Source organism: Hypoxylon fragiforme (genome assembly GCF_022984875.1).
Source record: "Hypoxylon fragiforme strain CBS 206.31 chromosome Unknown GGS25scaffold_7, whole genome shotgun sequence".
NCBI lineage: Eukaryota > Fungi > Ascomycota > Sordariomycetes > Xylariales > Hypoxylaceae > Hypoxylon > Hypoxylon fragiforme.
The window spans coordinates 1,725,735-1,748,901 of record NW_026054762.1 but is presented as its reverse complement, the minus strand read 5'-3'; the positions used below and the strand labels follow the sequence as shown (position 1 = coordinate 1,748,901).

The 23,167-nt window shown below is 48.9% G+C and overlaps 5 protein-coding genes across 5 annotated transcripts; 4 read left to right on the top strand and 1 right to left on the bottom strand.

The window, feature by feature from the left end:
• Window positions 1-1,340: 1,340 nt before the first annotated feature.
• On the top strand, window positions 1,341-4,728 carry GGS25DRAFT_373452 (uncharacterized protein). Its single transcript, XM_049258201.1, has 9 exons — window positions 1,341-1,656; window positions 1,717-1,871; window positions 1,931-2,755; window positions 2,836-3,331; window positions 3,403-3,527; window positions 3,601-3,744; window positions 3,798-3,888; window positions 3,960-4,235; window positions 4,300-4,728. The coding sequence occupies exons 1-9, from the start codon at window positions 1,608-1,610 to the stop codon at window positions 4,554-4,556; spliced, it is 2,418 nt and encodes an 805-aa protein (XP_049114757.1). The 5' UTR covers window positions 1,341-1,607; the 3' UTR covers window positions 4,557-4,728.
• GGS25DRAFT_499569 (uncharacterized protein) lies at window positions 4,704-7,774 on the bottom strand. Its single transcript, XM_049261786.1, has 4 exons — window positions 7,510-7,774; window positions 6,603-7,437; window positions 6,008-6,519; window positions 4,704-5,799 (listed from the first exon to the last, which is right to left on the bottom strand). Exons 1-4 carry the CDS (start codon window positions 7,598-7,600, stop codon window positions 4,901-4,903), a joined length of 2,337 nt encoding a protein of 778 aa, XP_049114756.1. The 5' UTR covers window positions 7,601-7,774; the 3' UTR covers window positions 4,704-4,900.
• A 5,538-nt stretch (window positions 7,775-13,312) lies between these two features.
• GGS25DRAFT_373381 (uncharacterized protein) lies at window positions 13,313-16,787 on the top strand. The gene is made up of 2 exons (XM_049258200.1): window positions 13,313-14,321; window positions 14,890-16,787. Exons 1-2 carry the CDS (start codon window positions 13,621-13,623, stop codon window positions 16,673-16,675), a joined length of 2,487 nt encoding a protein of 828 aa, XP_049114755.1. The 5' UTR covers window positions 13,313-13,620; the 3' UTR covers window positions 16,676-16,787.
• Window positions 16,788-19,389: 2,602 nt separating this feature from the next.
• GGS25DRAFT_533241 (HAD-superfamily hydrolase) lies at window positions 19,390-20,526 on the top strand (the record flags this gene model as incomplete). The annotated part of the gene is made up of 1 exon (XM_049265657.1): window positions 19,390-20,526. The coding sequence occupies one exon, from the start codon at window positions 19,390-19,392 to the stop codon at window positions 20,524-20,526; it is 1,137 nt and encodes a 378-aa protein (XP_049114754.1).
• An 823-nt stretch (window positions 20,527-21,349) lies between these two features.
• GGS25DRAFT_373264 (uncharacterized protein) lies at window positions 21,350-22,996 on the top strand. The gene has a single exon (XM_049258199.1). The coding sequence runs from the start codon at window positions 21,537-21,539 to the stop codon at window positions 22,743-22,745; it is 1,209 nt and encodes a 402-aa protein (XP_049114753.1). The 5' UTR covers window positions 21,350-21,536; the 3' UTR covers window positions 22,746-22,996.
• Window positions 22,997-23,167: the final 171 nt, after the last annotated feature.

Sequence of the window (23,167 nt, the reverse complement as noted above, 5' to 3'; positions counted from 1 at the left end):
TCGTCACCGATAGCGTCGACAACATCGCTTAGTGCGTCTAGATAGATCTCGCATCATCACGAGAACTAGTAAAATCTCAGCACGGATGTGAGTCTGCCTCGCCCAAATAGTAAAGTAGGTAGGTATGTTCTCAAGTGGTCGGCGATTAGGCCATCGATCGCTAGAGCCTCTTGAGAATCTGCATACTTCTTTGCTTGGCTTGCTTTATTAGAGGGAAAAATGAGCTGAATGACCATCAATAAATCTGATGACTTGGGCAGCAAGTGTGATCTCGTGACGAACAGCGCGCAATCGGTCCTTCCAACCGGACAACCCCTGACAATCCTCGGTGGGATTGTTTTCTCGGGAGAGATGACCCGATTGGGGGATATTCGGGGCGGAAAAGCGACGAGAATCTAGTGTTGACGAGAAATTTCAGCAAAAAAAGAAACTTGCTCGAAAGAAGAGGCGGAATATAGGGAACCGTTGGCGACAAACCGGGAAAGTCTCATATGTAAATTTATCCAAATCAACATCCAATTAATCTTATACTTGGCCAGGGACAGGCAGGCTAAGGGGGCCTTGTATTGTAGTATAATTGTACAGTTAGTGTGCGGATACTTTGGAGATAAAGTCGTTGTAGGCACTGGGCAGATAATGAGCAGTCAGCAAAGAGCTCATGCTTAAAAATCTATACCGCAGTGCAGTACCATCATACATGCATGTGTGGGGTAAAAGAAAGAAAGGGACGGAGTCACGCAGGAATCACGGGCCTGGAAGCTCATTGATCGTGGGGGATTTACCCCATGGGCGCCGCCAAGACGGGGGTCCTACCGTCTCAAATATTCAAAGGCTCAGGGGGAAGAGGACCAGGGTGAATGTTGCCATAAGGGAAATGGGCTTGATTTCTTACTTTACATCACACTTTCACTGGTTCGCCAACCCCAATGCCTGACCATTCCACCTATCATTATTGGACAACGGCTTCATGTTCCAAAAGCTTACATCTGAAAGCACATATTATGTTACTATGTAGTATGCTGCCCTAACCTTCCTAACCTAGGTAGGTCCTAACAGTCCAAGAATCCCAGGGGTCCCATGTTGGCCTATGGAAAATGTTGCAGTATTGTTGTTTGATGCTCCCGAGACCGAGGACACAATGCTACCTGAATCCCAAGTTGTTACTCACCAAACGCTGTTAGCTGTAAGCTACGGGCTTGAGCGTCTATCGCCTAGCTCAGCCAGTCGGCTCTCTTGCCAAACCCCTTCCACGCTTGAAACAAGAAACAATATGCCTTCCCTTTATTATATTGTACTAACATACCTACCTGCCCCCTTGCTAAGCCTTTTCTATACGATCCTTTCCCGGCACCGTCCTCCGCAATCTAGTTCCTGCTTTAGCCAGGCCTTCGATTTTAACAGTGGCTACTATGGTACGATGCAGCTCGACTGCAGATCATTGCCCTATCACGTCTTCTCTCTGGGGAACCGGGCGGACAACGAGATATCTTGGCTTCGCCGGTTGCCACAGCACGATGCCATTTATTAATCGATCCAGATCCCATTCCTCAGTAGGCCTGCGTTCCATGCCTCACTAGGTCTTGGATGCTTGGCCTGTGACCCCCAAGATGCCGTCCTTCCCACGTATTGCAACTGCTGTCCTAGCTGCTGCTGCCAGTAAGCCAGCCATGCACACCTCCTAACTTTGAAGATGATGAATACTAAATACTTATATAGCTTTCCGAAGCTGCATTGCCCAAGATCCAGTTCCATATACAGACCCAGATACGGGAATTGAGTTTGGAACATGGGAACAAGGCGATATTACGTTTGGTCTGGCACTACCTGAGGATGCCTTAACGAAGGATGCCACCGAATACATCGGTATATTGGTATGCACCTTTACCTAGGGACAGCTGGTTTGGCGGGAGCTTTACTAAATCCCATCTAGCGATGCTCCACGGGGTGGTGCGGTTTATCCCATGGAGAGTCCGGTCAGATGACACAGGCCTTGCTGCTTGTTGCCTGGCCCTACGAAGGCCAAGTCCTGACGTCCTTCCGATTCGCCTCCGGGTACAGCTTTCCCGGTGTCTACACCGGAGACGCGACGCTGACCCAGATCTCGTCGAAAGTGGACGCAAATGGGTTCGAGGTCATCTACCGATGCCAAAACTGCTTCTCCTGGGACCAGAGCGGCAGTACCGGCAGCGTGAAGACCAGCGAAGGACTGCTCGTCATGGGACGAGCCTCGGCGAAGACTGTCCCCAGCAACCCTCAATGCCCCGCCGATATTCGGTTCGGACAGCATGAAGCCTTTGGCCAGTTTGGCGCTCCCCTGACCGGGATCGGCAAGGCCAAGTATCCAGAATGGGCAGAGTTGGCAACGAAGACCGTCCCCGGCGACTGCGGCACGCCCGACGATCCCGGCACCCCTCCAGCAAACCCTGCCCCCGTTTGCGACGCGGCCATGGCAAATCAGACGTTCGACTACGTTATCGTGGGTGCTGGGGCCGGAGGTATCCCCATCGCGGATCGATTGAGTGAGAAAGGTCACAGCGTGTTGCTCATCGAGAAGGGGCCGCCATCGGCAGGATTGTGGGGAGGATCCATGAAGCCGCTGTGGCTGGAGAAGACAGATCTCACACGTTTTGACGTTCCGGGTCTCTGCAACCAGATTTGGGTCGATTCAGACGGTGTCGCTTGCTTAGATACCGATCAGATGGCTGGATGTGTTCTTGGTGGAGGCACAGCCGTGAATGCTGGTTTATGGTGGAAGGTAAGATTTTTCTCTTTTTGCTCCTCATTTTTTTATGCATTACTAGGCTCCTCAGATGCTGACTTTCTCCTCTTCTCCAGGCAAACCCGAAGGACTGGGACGAGAACTTCCCCGATGGATGGAAAAACTCGGACCTCAAATCAGCGACAGACAGAACATTCAGACGCATACCCGGAACTACGAGGCCTTCCCAGGATGGCGAGTTGTACATGCACCAAGGATTCGACGTCATCTCCAGCGGTCTGCAAAAGGCTGGGTGGAAGAACATACCGATCCCGAACGACGCCCCTACTCAGAAGAACCACACGTTCGGCGCTACGACGTACATGTTCTCCAACGGTGAAAGAGGCGGTCCGATGGCCACGTACTTGGTCACGGCAGCCAAGCGTGACAACTTCGCGCTGTGGATGAACACCCCTGTGCGAAGAGCTCTCCGAACAGGTGGACATGTCACCGGAGTCGAGCTGGATTGCACAGTTGAGGGAGGCGGGTATGGCGTCGTTAGCGTCACCCCTGACACCGGTCGAGTCATCGTTTCGGCAGGCACTTTTGGCTCAGCCAAGTTCTTATTGCGAAGTAAGTTTTTTTTTTGTGATGCCACGGGATTCATTGTTGGGATGATATACTAATCACTGTATACGTACTAGGTGGCATTGGCCCAGCGGATCAACTCGAAGTAGTCGCCGCTTCGACATCCGATGGAAAATCATTCATTGAGAAGGAATCCTGGATTAACCTGCCAGTTGGCTATAACTTGATGGACCACGTTAATGTAAGTTGCCCCAGAGTAGAGTGCAAGCAAGAAATCGTTGATCTTTGTCTGACTTGGCTCTACAACAACAAAGACCGATACCTACTTCACCCACCCCGACGTGGTGTTCTACGACTTCTACGAAGCATGGACCACACCTATTGCCGATGACAAGCAGAAGTACCTAGTGAACCGCACTGGCATCCTCGCCCAAGCTGCCCCTAATATCGGCCCTGTGGTACGTATACCCATCTCTATACGCATCCATAACAGTGCTGACGAGAAGCATAGTTCTGGGATGAAATCGAGGGTGCGGACGGAGTAGTACGACAGCTCCAGTGGACAGCCCGAGTAGAGGGTGCAGACCTGACCAACAGCACGAGTAAGTCATCCTCAGCCATGACAAATTTCCAGCTTAAAGCAGTTTCCATCAACCTGACAATCTCGCACCAGACACCATGATAATGAGCCAGTACCTCGGCCGGGGCCAGACATCCCGCGGCCGCATGACCATCAACCCCGGCCTAACGACCGTCGTCACGACGCCGCCGTACCTCCGCGACGAGAACGACAAAGCCGCCGTCATCAAGGGCATCGAGAACCTGCGCAGCGCGCTCGGCAGCGTCAAGGACCTCGAGTTCCGCCTCCCGGCCTCCAACCAGACCACGACCTCGTACGTCGACGCCATCGAGGTGACGGCCGCCAAGCGCCGGTCGAACCACTGGATGGGTTAGTGAACAAACAAACAAACACCTAACCCAACTACCTTCATCGCTAACACACTCTTCCGCAGGCACCGCCAAGCTCGGCCCCGACGACGGGCGCCAAGAAAACGGCACCGCGGTCGTCGACCTCGACACGAAGGTGTACGGGACGGACAACCTGTTCGTCGTGGACGGGTCCATCTTCCCGGGCATGGTGACGGGCAACCCCTCGGCGATGATCGTGACCGCCGCCGAGTACGCCGCCGAGAAGATCCTGGCTCTCGAGCCCAAGGTCGCTGAGAAGATACCCAAGAACACGGGCGCGCAGATCCTTACGTTGGGGTAAAGGGGTAGGTATGTAGGTAAAAGGTTTTAAAAAAAAAAAGAAAATCGAGAAAAACGAATATAGTTGCAGTAAGCCTCGGGGATGTTTGTGTTGTTGAGTATAGCGTAGTTGGGACCCGTTGGTTTTGCAAAAGGCTCTTGTATATACGTCTCTGTTTCATGAGTGTGTCTTTGTGATACTCCTAAAGCCTATATAGGTATACATATACATATACGTGCACACCTCTCTGTCTCTCTGTCTCTCTCTTAATGTATGCCTAGCCATTCGCGACTACGCTGCTCTAGCGTAGCTTATTATGGCTTGTACGTTCCTCTCAGATATACCTACCTACCCACTCACAACCCTTACGAGAACAAGCTCTCAAAGAATATCGCATCGAAGCCCTGGAACGTCCACTGATCCACATCCGGCGCCAGCTCCGGGAACCGGTAAGGGGCGGCGAGGTCCGGCTCGAGCTGCATGAAGGAGAAGTTGGGATCTTCCCCGAGCGCGGCCAGGAAGCTCGATGGCGGCTGCTCCACCATCGTCATCGATGACGACGACGCGTGGTCGTACACGTTCTCGTTGGACGTGCCATGGTTGTTGTTCCCGAGTGCAGGGAAGCTATGCAGGGCTTGGTTTGGCTCGATGGGCCCTTCGCTTCCACCGCTACCGTAGCCGGTGAAGGTTTCGGTGATACGACTGCTGCTTCTGCTTCTGCTGGCGTCTCGCTGGATCGGCCGGGGCGGCGAGCGCCGGGCCACGGGGTTGATGTTGATGGTGCCCAGATACGGGATCTCAAGACGCACCGGCGAATCCAAGCTCCCCCCGTGGGCATTCGCAGCCGCCGTCGTCGTCCGATCGACGTCCATCAGCGGCAGCAGGCGGGTGACGATATCGGAGGTCTCGCGTGAGAGCTTGTCGCCCTCGCGCGCGGCCATGTCGTTCATAACGTCCCTTACGGCAACGACGAGCTCCCGGTCGGAGGCCCGCTGGCGGCTCGTCGCCGCGTCGCGCGCGCGTAGCTTGGGGTCAAGATAGCAGAGTAGTAGTGTCATGGCGGCGGTTAGGGCGCCGTAGTCGATGTGGCGGCACGCGGAGGCGGCGCGCGTCAGGTGCCGGAACACGAGGTACGCGTGCAGCAGCGACCGCGAGGACGACTGGCACGAGGTCTTGCTATAGTCCCAGCGTCGCTCGTTGGGGTCCCGGAGGGTGTACGGGAGGTGCAGCAGGATGGTGAGGTGGTGGTGGTTCATCTGCGCCACTGTAATGGGAAGAGGAAGGATTTGGTTAGTAAGCGTCTACCGTAGGTGGATATATTACTTCCAACCCCCAACCCCTGAAAAAAGGGGGGTGTAGGAGGTAAGGGGTCGGATATGTCTCAGGGGTAATGAAATTCTCCATAGCTCCAAGGGCTGAAAGCAAAAAGGGGAAAAGAGAGTAGAAGGATGAAGACGGAGGATGTTACATACTGACGCGTGAATGCGTCTCCACCAGAGCACGCATTGATACTGTAGACATATCCGGGGGTAACTCAACCGGCTGCCACCAAGCTGCACCCATTGATTTGGCGGCGAACTCGAGCTCGCAGTCTATGGCTTGTGTCATGCCAAAGGCTGCATCACCTATGATGTTGCTGTTGGCGTTGCTGATGGTCAGATTTCGTTTGATAATGCGGCCTGTGATAACGGTGTGTAGCTTCATGAACCTCGCGACGGGTGAGTCATTCGCGGTTTGCTCAGGGCTCGCGAACGAGTCGTCGTCCGAGGCGGCTGGGAGTCCGAGCAGCAGCGATAGATACCGCTCAGAGAAGTTGGTGCGCTGCCATATAGAACTGGCTCGTGTCCGGGTTGCCGGGTCCGAATGCGGATCTACGGATCTAAGCGGCTTGTCATCCGGAAATCGGTCTACGCCCATGAGCTGGGCTATGGCGTTGGCCCGCCGGAAGGCTAGCCAGCCCTTACGGAGGTTTCCTACGTTGCCACTAGATTAGGTGAGTGGTGTTAGAAAGACATGCTACTCTTTTGTGTAGAAGTAAAAGCGATATGGCTCAAAAATGTTACATACTGATATAGTGCGATTAAATTCAAGACCTCTAAGCCCTCAACGGAACCGACAAGATCGTCATTAGACACCACCAGCTCCGAGACCAAGCTCGCGAACCTACTCATCTGAGCTCGGAGTGGCTCCTTTGATACAAGACCTAACAGTTCTTTCTCATCAGGGGGTATCTTCTGCATGCAATTCGTCAACTGCATCAACCGTTTCGCTAACACGGCGGGGTGGCTGGTACTGGGAGGAACCTCTGCGACGGAGGACGGCGGATCGGACGGTCCGTCGAGCCCGTTGAAGTACTTCACAATGAAGTATGCACCTGTACCCACCGCTAGAATCGTATCGATGTCCTGTTGGCACGGGAAGGCCGCATGAAGCGCCTTGGAAATTTGGCCATACTTAGTTGGGGTGATTGGGGTGACGGATCCAAGGCCCCCCTGCGTCGATGTTGTTGGGGGTTGTGGAAATGCCGTCGAAGCTGAATCTGAAACATACGCGCTTCTTTCCTGTGGCAAAGGCTCGAAGAGACCGATGGCATGAGGGCCATCGTTAGCTTGGGGGTGTATGTTGTCCGAAGACGAATCAAGCTCATCTTCAGCCGACGCGGAGGATGTAAGAGGCCTCTCGCCAGTTTGGCCGCAAGTACAAGAATGAGGTGTAACCTTCTCGACAAGCGCCTCGAGTAGGGCCTCAACTCTACTCAGCCGTTGCGACAGGCCTCCTTCTGAAGTAGGTGGCGGTTCACCGGTGAATTCCTGGCTAACACACGCCGTCCCTCGCGCCTCACAGCCCACACAAACGGTGGCCGTAGAAGACTCATATTTGCAACGGGTTTTCCTTCTCCTGCCTTGCCATCGGGAAGTAATTTTAGCATATCCCTGGGCCATCTATAGGTAGATATGAAGGTAGGGGAACTTACATTCCCAGCAACTATGTGTACCCTTACGAAGTTTCCTCCTCTTTGCTTCTCGAACTACATCGTCTGAGCGTCGGACGGGGAGCTGTGACATTTTCTGCTATGTATCTACCGCAAAATTCTCATAAATCGTATACACGTTTAGCTTAGCCTAGCCTATCATGAAATGAAACATTAAACTACATAGCATCATATCGTAGTAGCGACATGGTAGTTGAGAAACGTTTGATCAACTGTGTCTGTTACATTTTTAAGCGGAGGAGTTATAGTGAGTGCCAAGAAGAGTCAGCCGAATTTACAGGCAGATGAATTTGTCAGCGGTGTTTATGTAAGTAAATCCAGAGTCATGAGTACTATGCATTTATAAAACGAACTAAACCCTACATAAGTACCTAACCTACTTACTTACGGCGTATTGTATGCTCTCAATGCAATGGATTATTTATTGAATGACTACACCAGCAAATGTAAGAAGACATGAAAAAAGTCGTACGGGTGCGAGCCTGAAGATGCTACATATGCCCAGAAGGGTGAACGGAAAGCAGCGTCAATAGTACATATGTATCCGTCCATTACCTTTCATTTTCTTTCTCTCTACCCCTACCTACCTAGCTGAAGTCTTCAGTAGTATCAGTACTGTCTAACGTTGGGTGAAACTGCAATGACCAACGGACAGTGACATAGCTCAGCGACCGGCTGAATATCCGTCTGTAGCCAACCGGCCCATGTGCGACGAAATCTCCGACGAGGGTAATTGCAGAGCAAGGCGCGATTTCGAGCTTTTCGATCGCCTTTCGCGTGCCCGCATCCCTAACATCAAAGGAGCTCTTGTCTCACCTACATGTAGGTCCTAGATATCTGCAATATGACATGTATCAATATGTACCTACCTACTGTGTAAAGAAGACATGGAGTCTCTAAAGACACTTTTCTGGGTATATAAGTATTTATCAATACCAACCGAGCCTTGCTATAGTTTCGTGTCACGCTTCGCCTTGGATCAGAAACCTAGGTCCACCTCGGTCAGCGTTGAATACGGAATGTGCTACGAGAAAACCCTCTTGTGCTCCGGCCATCAGCATCATAACCGTGTTAGCTCGGCGGGATCAAACATCGGATGACGTGGCTGGAGTGATGGTCTCCTCCGGGCTTCACAAGGCCTCCATAGGACATGAACATCGGTCGCTGTCAGACGGTCCATCCAATCACGCATGGCTCGGAGAATTATCACTCGTGGGACGGCGGCATTCGATACTGTAAATAATTTTTTGGGGGGGCTGTTGGGGGCATTTTAACCACACTTATTAGACTGCTGGAAGCGGTCCCTTGCCGCAACGACTCCTTGTTCCACGTTGGTCTCGTGCGGGTACTATTCGTTCATTCAAGCCTTCCATGTTGGCCAGGCTCTTACGTACGATAGGTTTTATTCCCAAATTTCATTGACTTCTGATTAGGGAATGCCTCGTGCTTAAAAAAGTCAAAAATTCCAAGACAGGTAAAGGAACGTGCATAGTTGTTCTTGTCATAGATTTGTAGAGGGTTGGTGAAACGGCTAAGAAAATGTATTGCTAGATGTGAACTTATTTTTCGTTGTATGTACTCCTCCGTCTTGTGTAGATGAGGTGGACTGCCTGTTTTAAGAGAAAGCTGTTGTCCAAATATGGATGTTAGGATCATTTCAGGGGCTTAAAAGGCTGTCGTACGCCAATAGTCTCACAAGGTAGACTTCAACTGGACTGTTCGGGACTATTCGAGTTTGCGCAGTACCATTTGGCTTTAAGCATATGTACCTACGATCGAGGTTCTGGCATTCTGCTCATATATCCATACTGTACCTATGTAATTGCTTAGAAGATGTAGTTAGGTATGCAATTGGAGCAAGCCATTCCATCTCCGTATGATTAACCGAAAAGCTGGTAGCGACCAAGGCTTAAAACATGCGCAGTAAAGGGGCTCACGACCTCTCTTTCTTTTTTTCCTTATAACTAGTAGTGGATATGATTGATGTCTGTTTGAGCAACCTATCCTGATGGGATATGATATACGGAGTAAACCCCGTATGAATTGGTCCCCGGACAATGTTCAAGGGATCTAGGTACCTACCTACCCACCCATTTAAATAAGAAAGATTGGTCGATCTTCATTGAATCTTTACTGAAAATAACAGAATCCATAAATTTAACGTTCGATATTTCAGCTGGACATCGTACTGTACCCTAAGTAGGGCCTGGTACAGGCTGGTAGGCATCTTATTAATACCTAGTACCCTGGTAACGTACTGTACCTATTATGGTTACTATGTAGAAACCTAAGCTAAGGCTGAAACAACTTATGCGTATATCTTTAATGGTCCTAGCGTCTTAGCCATTAATATCCGATGGATTATGATGGATCCCTTCAGTAAGAGGCTCAGGTATCCTTAACTCAGGCATCCTAGAGGTCTCGAATTAGTTTAAACCAAACATTGAACACATTGAACACATTGAACACATTGAACACATTGAACATAGTTACATCTTTTTCACTTCTCAGGAGCTTATTTCTCAGCCTCTATATAACTAACTACCTACAATACAACTTGAATACATACTACTTCATATGTGCATATATGTAGGTAAGCACTTAACCTAGTTGGCTCATGATGTCAGTTGTAACCTACCATGTACGTAAGCACCACAAATGCAATTGATTGTGAAACAGAGATTTCAAGGCCATCCAAACCCATCGCTTTCAAACCATCCATACCTTTTATCTACCCTAGGTATTGTACCTACTACTTAAATTACCGCAGCCGATGATGTCGATCAGCCCAAAGGATCGAAGCCACCATGACAAGTTGAATGAAGGCCTACATCACAATGATCACATGCTTCTTGTCTACTCGGGACCTGGAGGTGGATGCCAGTCGTAATCGGACGAGAGAGAGAGGAAGCCCGTCACACCAGATCCAAGCCCCATATGTGCTTACCTACCTACATCTTACACATTGAAGGTATTGTACCTACATGCTTCAATATTCATGACCTTTTTCCAGGCTGCATACACATATGTATTGTACCTAGTACCTGGTCAACCACCTACTAGCTGATACGTAGCTTGAACTTTGTCGACGTGCTCGTTATGAAGCTTGGTATCAAAATAGCAGAGAAGAAATCGCCATTTTCTTCTCTTTTCTTTTCTTTTCTTTTCTTCTTCTACTTCACAATCACGCACAGCCGCAGTTTCGCATACTTGGTAGGTACCCTACATGTAGGTAAATGCACTAACGCCTCTCCGGCCCCCAACACCAACCCGTACAACAGTGAAAAGGGAGAATTTCGCCCTGTCTGTCAGGCTCGGTACATCCCGACGGGGTTAGCTGCATGCCAATACCCTGGTGCCGGTCTGGTGCTAATCCGGTCACAGATCGCAGCTCTAGCCCTAGCAACTAACTAGCAGCTTTCGGCATCAAACACTGCATAACAGTTTCAGACCCGGTGCCGGGTCTCAGTTGCAAATCAACCCGATTTTCAACTGACCAGGGCTGTCAGGCCCCATGCTTCATGCCTCATGCTGCTCATTACTCCTACTTACATACATATGCTGTATAGCTACCTACACTAGGCATACACACATCTCGTCTATTTGCTCGATTGGATCTGCCTTCTTATGGGGAGAAAATCATCATGCATACGAGAGATAGCCCTGGGAAGTTGCCCCGCGTAGATGCCGCACTCCGTTATTAGTACTATGTAGCCACGGTCCGTGAGCCTCAGCTACGCAAGACCATACATGATACATCCATGGATGCAAGGCGAACGTCGCAACCCCTGACGACGCACATTGAATGTGGAAGTTGTGGAATTTAACGTTTTACTACTCAACTAGGCTTATGATACCCTAGGTACAAGTTACCTATTACACACATGGGAGTTCTGCCCCAGAAATGGTTAGCTAAGCCCCATCCTTCCTCTCTTCTCAACTGCGATATCTGCCTGGATAGACACTACATACCTGTACTGTCGCTACCCTCTTGTGGATGCAATTTTGCTTTGCAGTTACCCAACTTGGATCCATGCTCGGCAACTAAGCTCGGCATTCGATTTAAAAACGTCCTGGTCTAGGCCTGGCCATGTCCCTGTGAAGATCACGGAGGGACTGTTCAGATGGAACGTTTGACGCCATGATCTACAACACGTCGATCTGACACACGGGAAGCTTCTAAAACGACCTACCTGTCGCCTCCAACACCTGGAGGACTACCAGGAGTATTACTATCCTACTAGCCCCGCATTACTATATGGCTCGTGGGAAGAACAGGCGCAGACTTTGATAACAATAGGGGCATAGGGGTGGTTTTCATTGGAGAGGGCCCGTAGAGAACCAAACCGCCCAAGTTGTCCATGGCCTGCTTTCCCTGCCGTGTGATAGGCCACACACCCTTACCAGCTCACGGCGCAATGCATAGTGCGAAGTATCCGTGTAGCCCTTTTGTAGGTGGTAACCCTACTAGGTAGGTACTCGAGATACTACTCTTTCATCCTATAATGCCGTCCGTTGACTATAGCGAACGTCTTTCTCCCTAACTACCTAGGCTAGTCTCTCCATTGACACCTTGACATCTCTAAGCGGCCTCCGATCCGGACTCAGAACAAACTTTTGTCTTAGTCCTCTAGAAACTTGAGCTCGAACTTGGAAACGATAATCTGTTTCTTTTCGGATACCCCAAATTACACCCCCCCCCCCCTCATATCCTCTCAAGTACAGTTGTAACTGATCTATCCAAATGCATACACCTCCATGTTTGTGTAACATTAGCATAGCCTACAGCAGCCTTGCTCTCCCGTCTCTGGCACACCCATCTATTCTGTCAATATCATCCTATCTTCATAATTTGCGACTCTATATCCGACTCCCCTGCGTCTTCTCTGGTGACACCTGTTACCTTCTTGGCCTTCAGTTTCGAGAGTTTCTAGACTGACTGAGCAAGAAGTCTCTTTCACTTATCCACTATCAACACTCAATTATAGGGAACAACCTAGATCTACGACCAATTTGACGTTTCAGCCATACCACATCGAATAACAGGGGGTTGCTGTTCCCTTCTGGAGTTCCCCCATATTTGAAATCGCCGACTAGGAGAATATTCAGTCCAGCAGCCGCGCAAGCTGAAAACCCCCGTCTACCTACACTTAGTTCTTCGGCACGTAGTTACATTGATTGTTTCAATCTCCTAATATCATAAACTCCTCCATCGTCGATCAGTGTCGATAACTTTATTCTTCCTACCATACCCCTACTTATACTTTCCCCAGCAACAAAAGCTTGGGACTCCCCACATCATACACGACCCATCCAAGCTCCTTATGAACACTTCTAACCATTTTCACCCCACTACGATTGCATCGAGGGAAAGGGCCTGACCGGCGGCATTCTTGGCTAGTACTTGCCCCCTTTTCGCTGGAAAGAATATGAAAGAATACCAGGGTGCTAGGGAGAACAATAAGAATTAATATCATTCTTAATTGGCGTACTCACAGCGTGTTATCCTGGTGCCAACGAGCAGCTAGGCTACGAGAAAAGGCCGTAGGATCTAATTCCCCGCTAAAACTATTGCGGTTGGTCAAGGGGGTGACGCTGGATGAGCCAATTCCATTTCTGTTCTAGCAGAGGAATCTTGCCCATGAATCGACGGCATCGACGACACGAGGGGAATACATACTTATCACACCCACGGAGACTAAGCCACTAGACGTTGAGCTGACTGCCTACCGTATAATGTTCTTGGGGAAAGAGGGACGAGAATGACAAACAGTTAGGGTTGACTTGGATAAATTACGTTTTTACATTATACCACCACGAGAGCAAAGTCGCCTGAGACGCTGGAACGCTGGAACGCATGCACCTCGATAAGACGACTCGGCTCCCTTCCATTCCCTCGAGTTCCTAGAGATCTTTCGAAATACTAGGAGCCCTAACCGAAATTATCGTGTCCTTTCGACGTACTCTTAGCCCAACTATAAGCAGAGCTTTTACATACTCTTCAGATAGCAGTGCTATCTTAAACACCAAAACGAAAGCATAGCATCCAGAGGGTCGAATTTTTTTGATGTGATATTTCAAGTTGTCGGCAGTATGGATGTCACGTCATTATTGAATTCATCCTCCTTGGTAAAAGGGGAGGCGGCGATCGGTACGAAAGCACGGAGCATGGTGGATCATGTTATCAACTCGACATCTATAAGGGCGGATGGTGTGGTAGTATCTTCATCTTCTCATGATAGCTCATCTCATGAGAAGACATCACCCCGGAGGACAAGCGATCCGAAGGTACCGATTCGAAGTAGGACACCATGGGATGCCAATGGATATGCGCTTCCACTAATGCTGGATACTAAGCTATCCCAAGCACCAGCTCGACCAAAATCCAACAGCACATCACCGGCAGAATCTGGTAGTCCGAAATCGCCGCAGCATAAGTGTTCAGGTAGTCATAGCAGTCTATCTTCGTACACATCATCATCAACTTCCCTATCTCATTCGAGGATTTCATCCATGTCTACTGTCGGAGGGATGCAACCCATCAGCTCTATCCCTGACACGACATCTCTCGAAACACAGTTTGAGTGTGCAGAGCTTCCAATGCCGAAAATATGGTCATCGTCATCCGATATACCGCAAAAGGCGGCAACAGAGGAAATTACACCTCCACCAGCAAACAATGGGGGTACCATAGTCACAGACTGTGTACGATCAGGTTCACCTTCGGATGCCATGTTAATATCAAGAGGCACGCAGAGTTTAGATCGAGTGAAAAAGCAAGAGGTAGTAGTCATGTGAGTATTCGTTCCTGTACAGTGTTTTTCTTTTTTTCTTTCTTTTTTTCTTCTTTTCGGTCTTTCCCCCTTTTATCATTAGCTCATTATCACCTGCATATACTTTCAACGGGCCGTGATTCTCTGCATACCCGAGAACCAAAGTGTATGATTGGTACGATTTTTGTCAGTTGGAAAAGCTTAGTGAGCTCTAAGCAACCGTTATCGTTTACTACTGGTCACGGATTATTGACCCCTTTCCCAATGTATTCCCAATGTATTCCCAATGGGCCCCCCTTTTACCCTATCAGGCCTCGCGTTTTTTCATTTTCATCCCTACCATGAAATCGTAACTGCCTGGTTTTGATTGCTGGCCTCAGGCTTCTTCTACTTCTGACTTCCCAATAAAATAATTTCCTAACATGATTGTATTATAATTCATACTGTACCACGAAGCCTACTACTCATTAGTCACTCCAGTTCCTTCCCAATCATGTTCTCTTCATACGGCTTTCTTCGCCTATATAAATTTAGGTTGAAAATCAAAATCGTCCACCTTCCCAATCGCTAATATTTAATGCTTCTTTAGGTCCAAAGACTTTAGATCTAATCACACTCATCTCATTCCTCTTGACTTTGCGAAAGCACACAAAAGAGCTATATCAGCACCAATTCTCACTGCCACGGACACAATTGACAGAAAAGTTCCTCCATTCTCTTCCGTCCTCCAGCCCATCCCTTCACCTCTACAGCAGGGAGGATTTCGATCAAGTTACGCCATGGAAGGTACAAACCCTCCAGCTGAACTACCAGGCCACTCGGTTTCGGACGGCGGCATCTTTTGCATGTACAAGCCCAATTGCGATACCGGATCACAACTGCGCAAGGCCATCTCACACATCTTTGGTCGCAACAAGACGTGCACAAGAAACATCCCTTCCCATGTCTGGGTTCACTTCTGTCGAAAGCACTACCAACGTAGCCGCTATCGCAATGCGCAGGAATGGGCTAGAGTCCAATGCGATTTGGTTTTGAAGCAAATCCACCGCGTGCAGGACTGGAGCGATGACAACAAGCGATCTGGACAGGGCGGCGTCGTACAAGAATGGTCCCTATCCATGAGGAAGCGGGAGCAGAACCGCGTGCAGGGTAAATCAAGCAAGAAACGGTCTTATCCCAACGAGAGTGAAGATGATGAGGACGATGTCCCAGACACCGCTACTATGAATGGAACCGCCGTGCCTGATTGGTTGCGCAGCAAGTGTGGCGATGGATACAGCACAGCTGAGATTGGAGAAATCATGGCACGTCTGAAGCAAGAGATGGAAGAGACCAATATGACGCAGATTCCTGACATAGAGATCCTCCCTAACATATCCATGAATACATCTGACAATGGGGCGCCCAAGGTAACGGTTAAGCGCAAGACTAGCTCTGGAGGCCCTGCCCATAAGCGATCTCAGTCAGTTGGGGTTACTCTTCGGCCCGAGCCTCAGCCCATGACTCGTCGAGTTAGCCAGCCCATGTATTGGAAACAGAATGATTCAATGCGTTTGTCACCTGTCGAAAAGCGCCAAAGAGTATCTGATGCACCGTCATATCGTGATGGTCAAGCTCATACAGCTGCTCATACAGCTCCGAGATATCCAGAGCGACCAGCACTTGCTCCACTCCGGCCGACTCACACCCTTCCCCATCGCCCTTCTTTCAACAACATACAGGAAAGCCGTGCCGAGGACCCTTACTATGCTAGTGAAGATGCCCGAGCCCCTCAATATGGCTATGATCACTGGTCGGCATCGGCCTCTCAACAAAATGGGGCCCAGACTACAGTTGTGTCATCGGAGTCCACTATGGCCCGGGATTATATCGACGGCGGACGTATGCTCCACCACCGATCGTACCCAGAAGCTGAAACTCCGCAGCACAACTTCACGTTTCGTTCCCAGTTAGGTTATCCTCCAATGTCACAGGAATCGGCGTCTTACAATAGAGGCCCAGCGCCTTCGGGGCATTTACACTCGGGGTCTGCCCCCTCAAACTATTATGAGGACCGCCCAGCCCTAGCTCAACGAAGCTTTAGCTCCTACCAGTCTCAACCACCTTGGACCTCTCCAACGCCAGGTAATCCCCCGCAATATCCTAACCAAAGACACGCGCGACATCAGAGCACCCCGTCATCTTCTCATGGAAACACTCCCCACATACCTTCCATCGAATACGAGCACGCTAGTAGTGCCCGCCAGATAGCATATGAGCAGTCTCCCCCATACCACCGCCGCCAACGCTCATATGCCCAGTCTCCCCAGTATTCTCGTCGGGCTCCGGTATTAGAGTCTGATCAGGCCAAGGCTGTGTTCAGCGAGCGTCGCTAGGCCATAGGCCAAAGTTCTCTTTATTGAGATTGTTTCGGTTCATTAGTCCCGCCCTAAAGAGCCTCAATCAACGCGATGTATTATTTCACATGTTTTCCATATTTTCCCATGCTTCGATTAGATCACGCCTGTTTGCGACTAAACAGTACACCAAAGAGAAAATCTTAGAGTCTTAGACAGGATACCCCCTTCCAACCACACCACAAAACCAGGAGAGAGAGGCCATGGAATCCAACGGCGCGTGGTATATCAGGTCCAAACGCGTCCTTCCAAGTTTGCGGATGGTTTTATTCCACAATGATATTTCGGCTGCTTCTAGCAACCTCGATTATGTTTGGGGGCAATGTACATGGAGTTTATGGGTTCATGTTATCGGTAGCATGATGCGACGGTCGCCTGGGATCGTTCTGGCGTTTAAGTGTGGGGGGTTGCTTCTATCTATTGCCGGGTCCATTTACGTGGTGGGAAAAGTAAAGAAAAGCAAATAAAAGCACTTATGTGAGAGGCGCCAGAGGAGTTACCGGCTGCTTTATCAAAGGTAGATAGTCGGTATATAAGTAGGCGAACTTCAGACTACCTAGACATGAGAACGTGGGTTCGGTAGCCCCAACGTTCATCTATGAATGCGATGACTTTTACCATTTAACGACCTTGACTTTCCATTATTATGCTGATGCTTCTTATATATAATATGCCGTGAAGATGGCTTTGTTGCCTACGTAAGTGGTTGTTTCTTGCTATGTGGCACGCGTTGTAAAACTTTCATATATTGGATTCGTTGGCCAACTACCTAATACCTACCCACCTCCACGGCAATCACAGAATATGCGAGGCGTTTCTAATGAAATATAAAAACCATGCATCGATAGATGCCAACAAGAAATGTGTGAACCTTAGAAACACCTACACAGTAGCTTATATATCACAAGCCAATGTTCGAAATAATGGTAGGTAGGTAGTGGTCGAACAATCAACAAACCACGAATAGAAACAAGATAAAGCCAAAAGAAAAGGTTCCAATATTCACTTTGATCTTTACAACCTCTTTATATATTTGTCTACCTAGTGTGTCTATAAACACGTGCTTAACCTAAGTGTGCTACCTATGTATTTATACATACTTATAAGAATATTGATATCATTCAAGTTTACTTCAAGTGAAAGACCTACATATGTACAGAGGAATGGCGCAGAGGTTTAAACAGGGCGTAGTTAAATATTAAACAGCCAATCACCCAAGCAACCGACCAACCAACTAACTAACTAATCAAGAGGCTTAAATACTATAAATCAATCACCTACGAATAGCATGTTAGCACGCTGGCAATGCCCTCTGATTGGTCGGTTTGGAGAATAATTCCTCGATTAGGAAAGTGCGTCAGCATCCAACCACATGGCGCCAACTCTAACGGTAACCGCGCGCAGCCAGCCCTCTCTTATAAAGAAAAAGAACAGCTCGTAAGCATTAGAAAAGCTAAAATCAAGCCTCGATGTGATGGATTACTTTCGTGGCTAGGTGTCTATTGTAAATAGCCTCAAAAGTCTGTCAATGAGAGGATAAAAGGGGGGGCTAATACGCATGGTGCATACCAGGTGCCTGACTATTGATAGCACCGCCGAAGTATAGGATTGGTGCTGCCTAGTGTCAATGTACATATGTGGTGGTAATATGTGGTGGTATTATCTTCTCCTTTGCCTGGATACCTGATGCTGGTAAGGCAAACATACACACGTACCTATTATGACAATGAATGCGTGTATATGAGTGTATATGCGTGGTAGGTATCCAGGGTAGATAGTTGGCCGAAGAGCGTGGAGCACATTGCACACGACACGCATTAGAACCCCTCCCCCCTTTTTTCTCCCTCCCTCTTGCTAGCGCCGCGACGGCTAGGTGAAGCTATACCTAATACCTAGGTAAGCATAGCTAAAATGGCCATTAACGTGCATAGTAATATCTTTATTTCCTTGGTGCTTAGTATTCGGAGGAGAGAAGGTTTAAAGCGATATAAGACGAAAAAAGCCATGCTTAGTTCTCGTCAGTGCCTAGTTAGCCAATGCTTATTGTATCTTCCCGGCTTATATTGTTCTAAATCCTTATAAAGTATATGGTGTTCCTCAGATATATAAATACTGGGTATGGTACGGCGTGGTGAGATGCTTGACGAGAGAATTCATCACAAGCACAAGAGACAGTTTCTCTACCTACCAACTTACTTACCAACCTGACATATACGGGCGAACTGTGTGTATTGCAGAAACCTGTTTGCTACCTATTGAGTTAGTTGTGTGGTTTACCAACGCTGCTATTATTCGGAAAGAGGACGACTAGCAACCTGAGGCTATCATAAAAAAGTTGACAAACGCCGTGCTGTTCGCGTGGGTTCCTACATGAGACCCCCCCTTCTAAACGGTTCAACCTTCTAAGAATTGTCAAGTCAGCTTTCAATCACAACCTCAGAGGAATCTGGTCCTACTCTAATCCACTACCTACCCATCTGCATAACATCTGCAGGTGCGTGTCTCGGAGTAGTACTTTATCACCCTCGCGACAAGAAGGATTTAGTTGCCAAGGGAAACCAAAAACCCAACACGCTTCTTCTCACGAGACCCATTTCTACACCGAACACGCTACTTATCCTTGACGAACATTCTCCCACTAATAAGTTTTTGCTGTTCTGTTTGATACTTAGCAGAGCATTTCAATCGGGACAATGGGATCAACCAAAGATCGTACCGTCGCGTTTGCGTTCGACATTGATGGTGTTCTTATGAAGGGAAAGAAGCCAGTCCCAGGAGCTCGCGAGACAATGCAATTGTTGCAAAAGCTCAAAATCCCCTTTATCTTTCTTACCAACGGCGGTGGACACACCGAGGAAGCGCATGTTGCCCAGCTAGGCCAGCGCCTCAGTCTCACCTTTGATGAGAAGCAATTCGTCCAGTCTCACACGCCATTCCGCGACCTCGTCCCCGTGTACAAAGAGAAGACAGTTCTCGTTCTCGGCGGCCACGGTCAGCAGATTCGCAACCTAGCTCATGCCTACGGCTTTGAGAAAGTCGTCACATCTTCAGATGTATTTGTGGAATTTGAGCACATCCATCCCTTCTCTGAGTTGACAAAGGCGCATCACGAGGAGCATGGTCGCGTTGGTGGAAGTGTTATCAGCAAGGACGACGGCACCATGGTTAAGGGCACTGGTGAGAAGAAGCTATCGCTCAAAACGACTCCGATCTCAGCCATCCTGGTATGGACATCGCCTCGCGACTGGTGTCTAGACTTGCAAATTGTCAACGACTTATTACTTTCCTCGGGTGGACTATTCGGCACGCGATCTGCCAAGAACGGCGACGAGACACTCCCGAACTGCGGATTCCTTCAGGACGGGCAGCCGCCGGTTTTCTTCTGCAACCCGGACTTTGAGTGGAGCACCTCTTATGACCACCCGCGTTTCGCGCAGGGAGCATTCCGAGAAGCTCTCAGAGGCATATGGCGCCGAACTACGAGAGACCGGGCGGAGCTCCAGTACAGCATGGTGGGAAAGCCTACCGAGGACACATATCGATACGCGGAAAGGGTGCTTGTGGAGTATTGTGGAGAAGGAGTGGAGGATGGGAAGAAGATCGACACGGTGTATATGATTGGAGACAACCCTGAGAGCGATATCGTGGGTGCGAACTCGTTCCAATCGCCGCGAGGTATTGAGTGGAAGAGTGTCCTAGTCCACACCGGCGTCTATGTTCCGGGAACCGTTCCTGTGCATGAGCCGCATTATTCCGTGGCCGATGTCAAGGAAGCCGTGGAGTCTACGCTGAAGAACGAGGGCGTTAGCACGGATTCGTTCTGTCTATAATGGCACGACCAAGTGAGACCATAGGATAATTCCTAGGTCGCTTGGTTACACGGAGTGGACGTTTTGTTGTAAGAATTACGGAGGCATTAGCTTGGAGTGGTTGGCGTTACGGTCTTGAGTTTGGAGATCCGAATTCGAGTGGGAGAACAGGGCCATCAACTTTACGGGAGGACTAGGAACCTACTTCATACCATTTCTCCATGTCTTAAGACTAGTAGAATGAAATGAAGTAGGCATATAAGTATGTAGGAAAAGCAGACCCCTTTTATAGTCTCTTAAACCTTTTCACGCCTTCCTGCTCACATGGCACTTAGATGATTAGGTACCACCTAGGGTACTGTAGGCAGGCGTGGAAAGTTCTATCGCGGTCTTATACTCCGTCCCTTAGGGAAAAAGAGAAAAGAAAAAGAAATTGAGGCAATCACCCTTTTAGTGTCGAGTTGCAACACCCTGGTGGCTAGATAGGAATTGGAAGGAGCGAATAGTCCCTTCCCTACCATGTACTTACTTATTGTGCTTGCCAGTACGGGTTGTGCAAGTGCGGCTGTCCAAATTGCAAATTAAATTTAAAAAGAAATCCTTTTTTTGAGAAATCATCTCTTCTTCCTTTTCTATTTTTCCCGTTTCGAATTTCATTCTGTCACCAATATACTTCAACCAAACCCGCCAATATGTCCGAACAGCAAGTATCGCCGGAGGCGCAAGCACCAGACTCTCCGAAATCACAAACGGCGTCACAATTGAAACCACCTATAGCAGGAGCATCAAATTCGCCTGGACCATCCCTTAAAACACCTGCGAAGCAGGTAAGATTCGCTCAGACCGAAAGCCCGCATCAATCGCAATCACAACCTCCGTGGCGTGTTCCCAAACCACAGATTGTCAGTATAAAAATGAAAATGAGTTAAGAAGCTTTAGCATGAGTTACTGTTGACCGAACCTCAATCGCTAACACCGTTTAGATAACCTTCCCGGTTGAACAGTGTAGTAACTCTAGACCAGCTGCTACGATGGCGAGACAGGTCCATTCGCGACTGGCGTATGTGGAAGATCAGAGGCGGCAATCCTATTATGACATGCTGAGTGAGATGGACCCCTATAAGGGGTCGCCCAAGGAGTTCATTCACTTGCTTGTGAGAGCAGCAATGAGGGACGAAGAGGTCTCTAAAGCGCTTCATCGAATGAACGATGAGAGGATACAAAACCCGGCTTCCTGGCAGCCACTGAACCCACCTTGGAACCAGCAGCATCCACAGTCAACACTCCATGGTCATTTCCAACTACAGCCTATCCCAACTGTACCGGTTGGGTATGGACCTCAACAACCCCCCATGCCACAGCCGGTTTTATGTTACGCATACCCACTATCGTATCCAGGCTTAGGTCATCGGCCACTACCAGAACCTCTCTACGGCCAGCCGGCACCGAACACATACCCTCAGTTATACTCGACTCCACCATCAAGATTTAAGGTTCCGCCATACCCAACTACCTCTCATCCCGTAGGCGTACCCTCAAGTCAAGTTCAACATCCACCCGCTACTCCGCAGTATGATCCTATCCCGAATTCTGCAACGAATTCGCCTGGCAATGTCAACAAAAGCAACAGCACTAGTCCAAATACCAGCACTTCCCATACAGATATCACTATGGCAGATCATGCTGTTGATACGGAAGGTGGTGCTGTTGCTAATGACAGCGCCAATGTCAACGAATATGTTGTTGGGTTAGAGGATGAGGATGAGGATGAGGACCCGGAATACGTGGAGCAGATCGGTAACTTTAGCTGGGTAGTGAATGAAGCCCAAACCTATCTCGGTTGGACCGGTAAATGGGATAAGGAGCCTGCTACAAGACAGGACATCCTAGGCAAATCTGCAGCTACCAAACTGCAAAAGCTCCTTAAGATGATGAACGCAATGGCAGACATTTATGTGACATTTCGCAACCGGATTCACATCTTATCTGTCATGCGCCAAGTCATTCTAGTTACCCTGGACACGGACTCACGTATCGGCGACAAGTGCCGTGAGATGGCTCTGGAATATGACAGTTTGTTCGTCGAGGCCGTTGGCAAGCTGACCGCAAGTCAGAAACGGAAAATTAAAGTCCTGCGCGGTGGTAGGTGGATGATTGGGTTGCTAGGTCTCATCGATTATGCAAATAAGCTATCTATCTTCCCGCGCCTTAGAGAGGTGCCGGCGTTGATAGATTCTTAGAGGGAGCATGGATCTGAAATCTGTGATTTAGGATCTGGGATGCATGACATGATGAGATATCCCTTAGCGATGTGTTTTCTGGGTTTTAGCGTGATGTGTGTCATAGCGAAGTCGGTTATATCAATAGCGATACCTACATACTTAGGTATGATATAATGCCTACCGTTTTTAGGCCTCGCATGAACAGTTCCGTATAGAGCCTTTTCGTGCTGTCCTTCGTGGTGTTAAGTTAGCTACTTTAGAAATACTAACAAATATTCGGTCAAAGATAGCTAAAATACCTACCTAGTAACTATCTAGGAGGCATACGAAATAGAGCACGCGATCCAAGATCAAGACACCCTCTTGTCGAGGAACCTTGGAAGTTTGGAGTTTGGATGGCATAGTAGCAGGTTTCAATGTGCAACTAGAGATGTGGGCGT

Bases quoted from the DNA above. Each gene is read 5' to 3' on its own strand.
- GGS25DRAFT_499569 (XM_049261786.1), bottom strand. From the start codon at position 7,600: ATGTCACAGCTCCCCGTCCGACGCTCAGACGATGTAGTTCGAGAAGCA. The intron at 7,438-7,509 runs GTAAGTTCCCCT...CCCGATGGCAAG, and splicing joins TACACATAGTTGCTGGGAAT to GCAGGAGAAGGAAAACCCGT. The intron at 6,520-6,602 runs GTATGTAACATT...CACCTAATCTAG, and splicing joins AATTTAATCGCACTATATCA to TGGCAACGTAGGAAACCTCC.
- GGS25DRAFT_373381 (XM_049258200.1), top strand. From the start codon at position 13,621: ATGGATGTCACGTCATTATTGAATTCATCCTCCTTGGTAAAAGGGGAG. The intron at 14,322-14,889 runs GTGAGTATTCGT...ATGCTTCTTTAG, and splicing joins AAGCAAGAGGTAGTAGTCAT to GTCCAAAGACTTTAGATCTA.
- GGS25DRAFT_373264 (XM_049258199.1), top strand. From the start codon at position 21,537: ATGGCGAGACAGGTCCATTCGCGACTGGCGTATGTGGAAGATCAGAGG.
- GGS25DRAFT_373452 (XM_049258201.1), top strand. From the start codon at position 1,608: ATGCCGTCCTTCCCACGTATTGCAACTGCTGTCCTAGCTGCTGCTGCC. The intron at 1,657-1,716 runs GTAAGCCAGCCA...ATACTTATATAG, and splicing joins TGTCCTAGCTGCTGCTGCCA to CTTTCCGAAGCTGCATTGCC. The intron at 3,332-3,402 runs GTAAGTTTTTTT...TATACGTACTAG, and splicing joins AGCCAAGTTCTTATTGCGAA to GTGGCATTGGCCCAGCGGAT.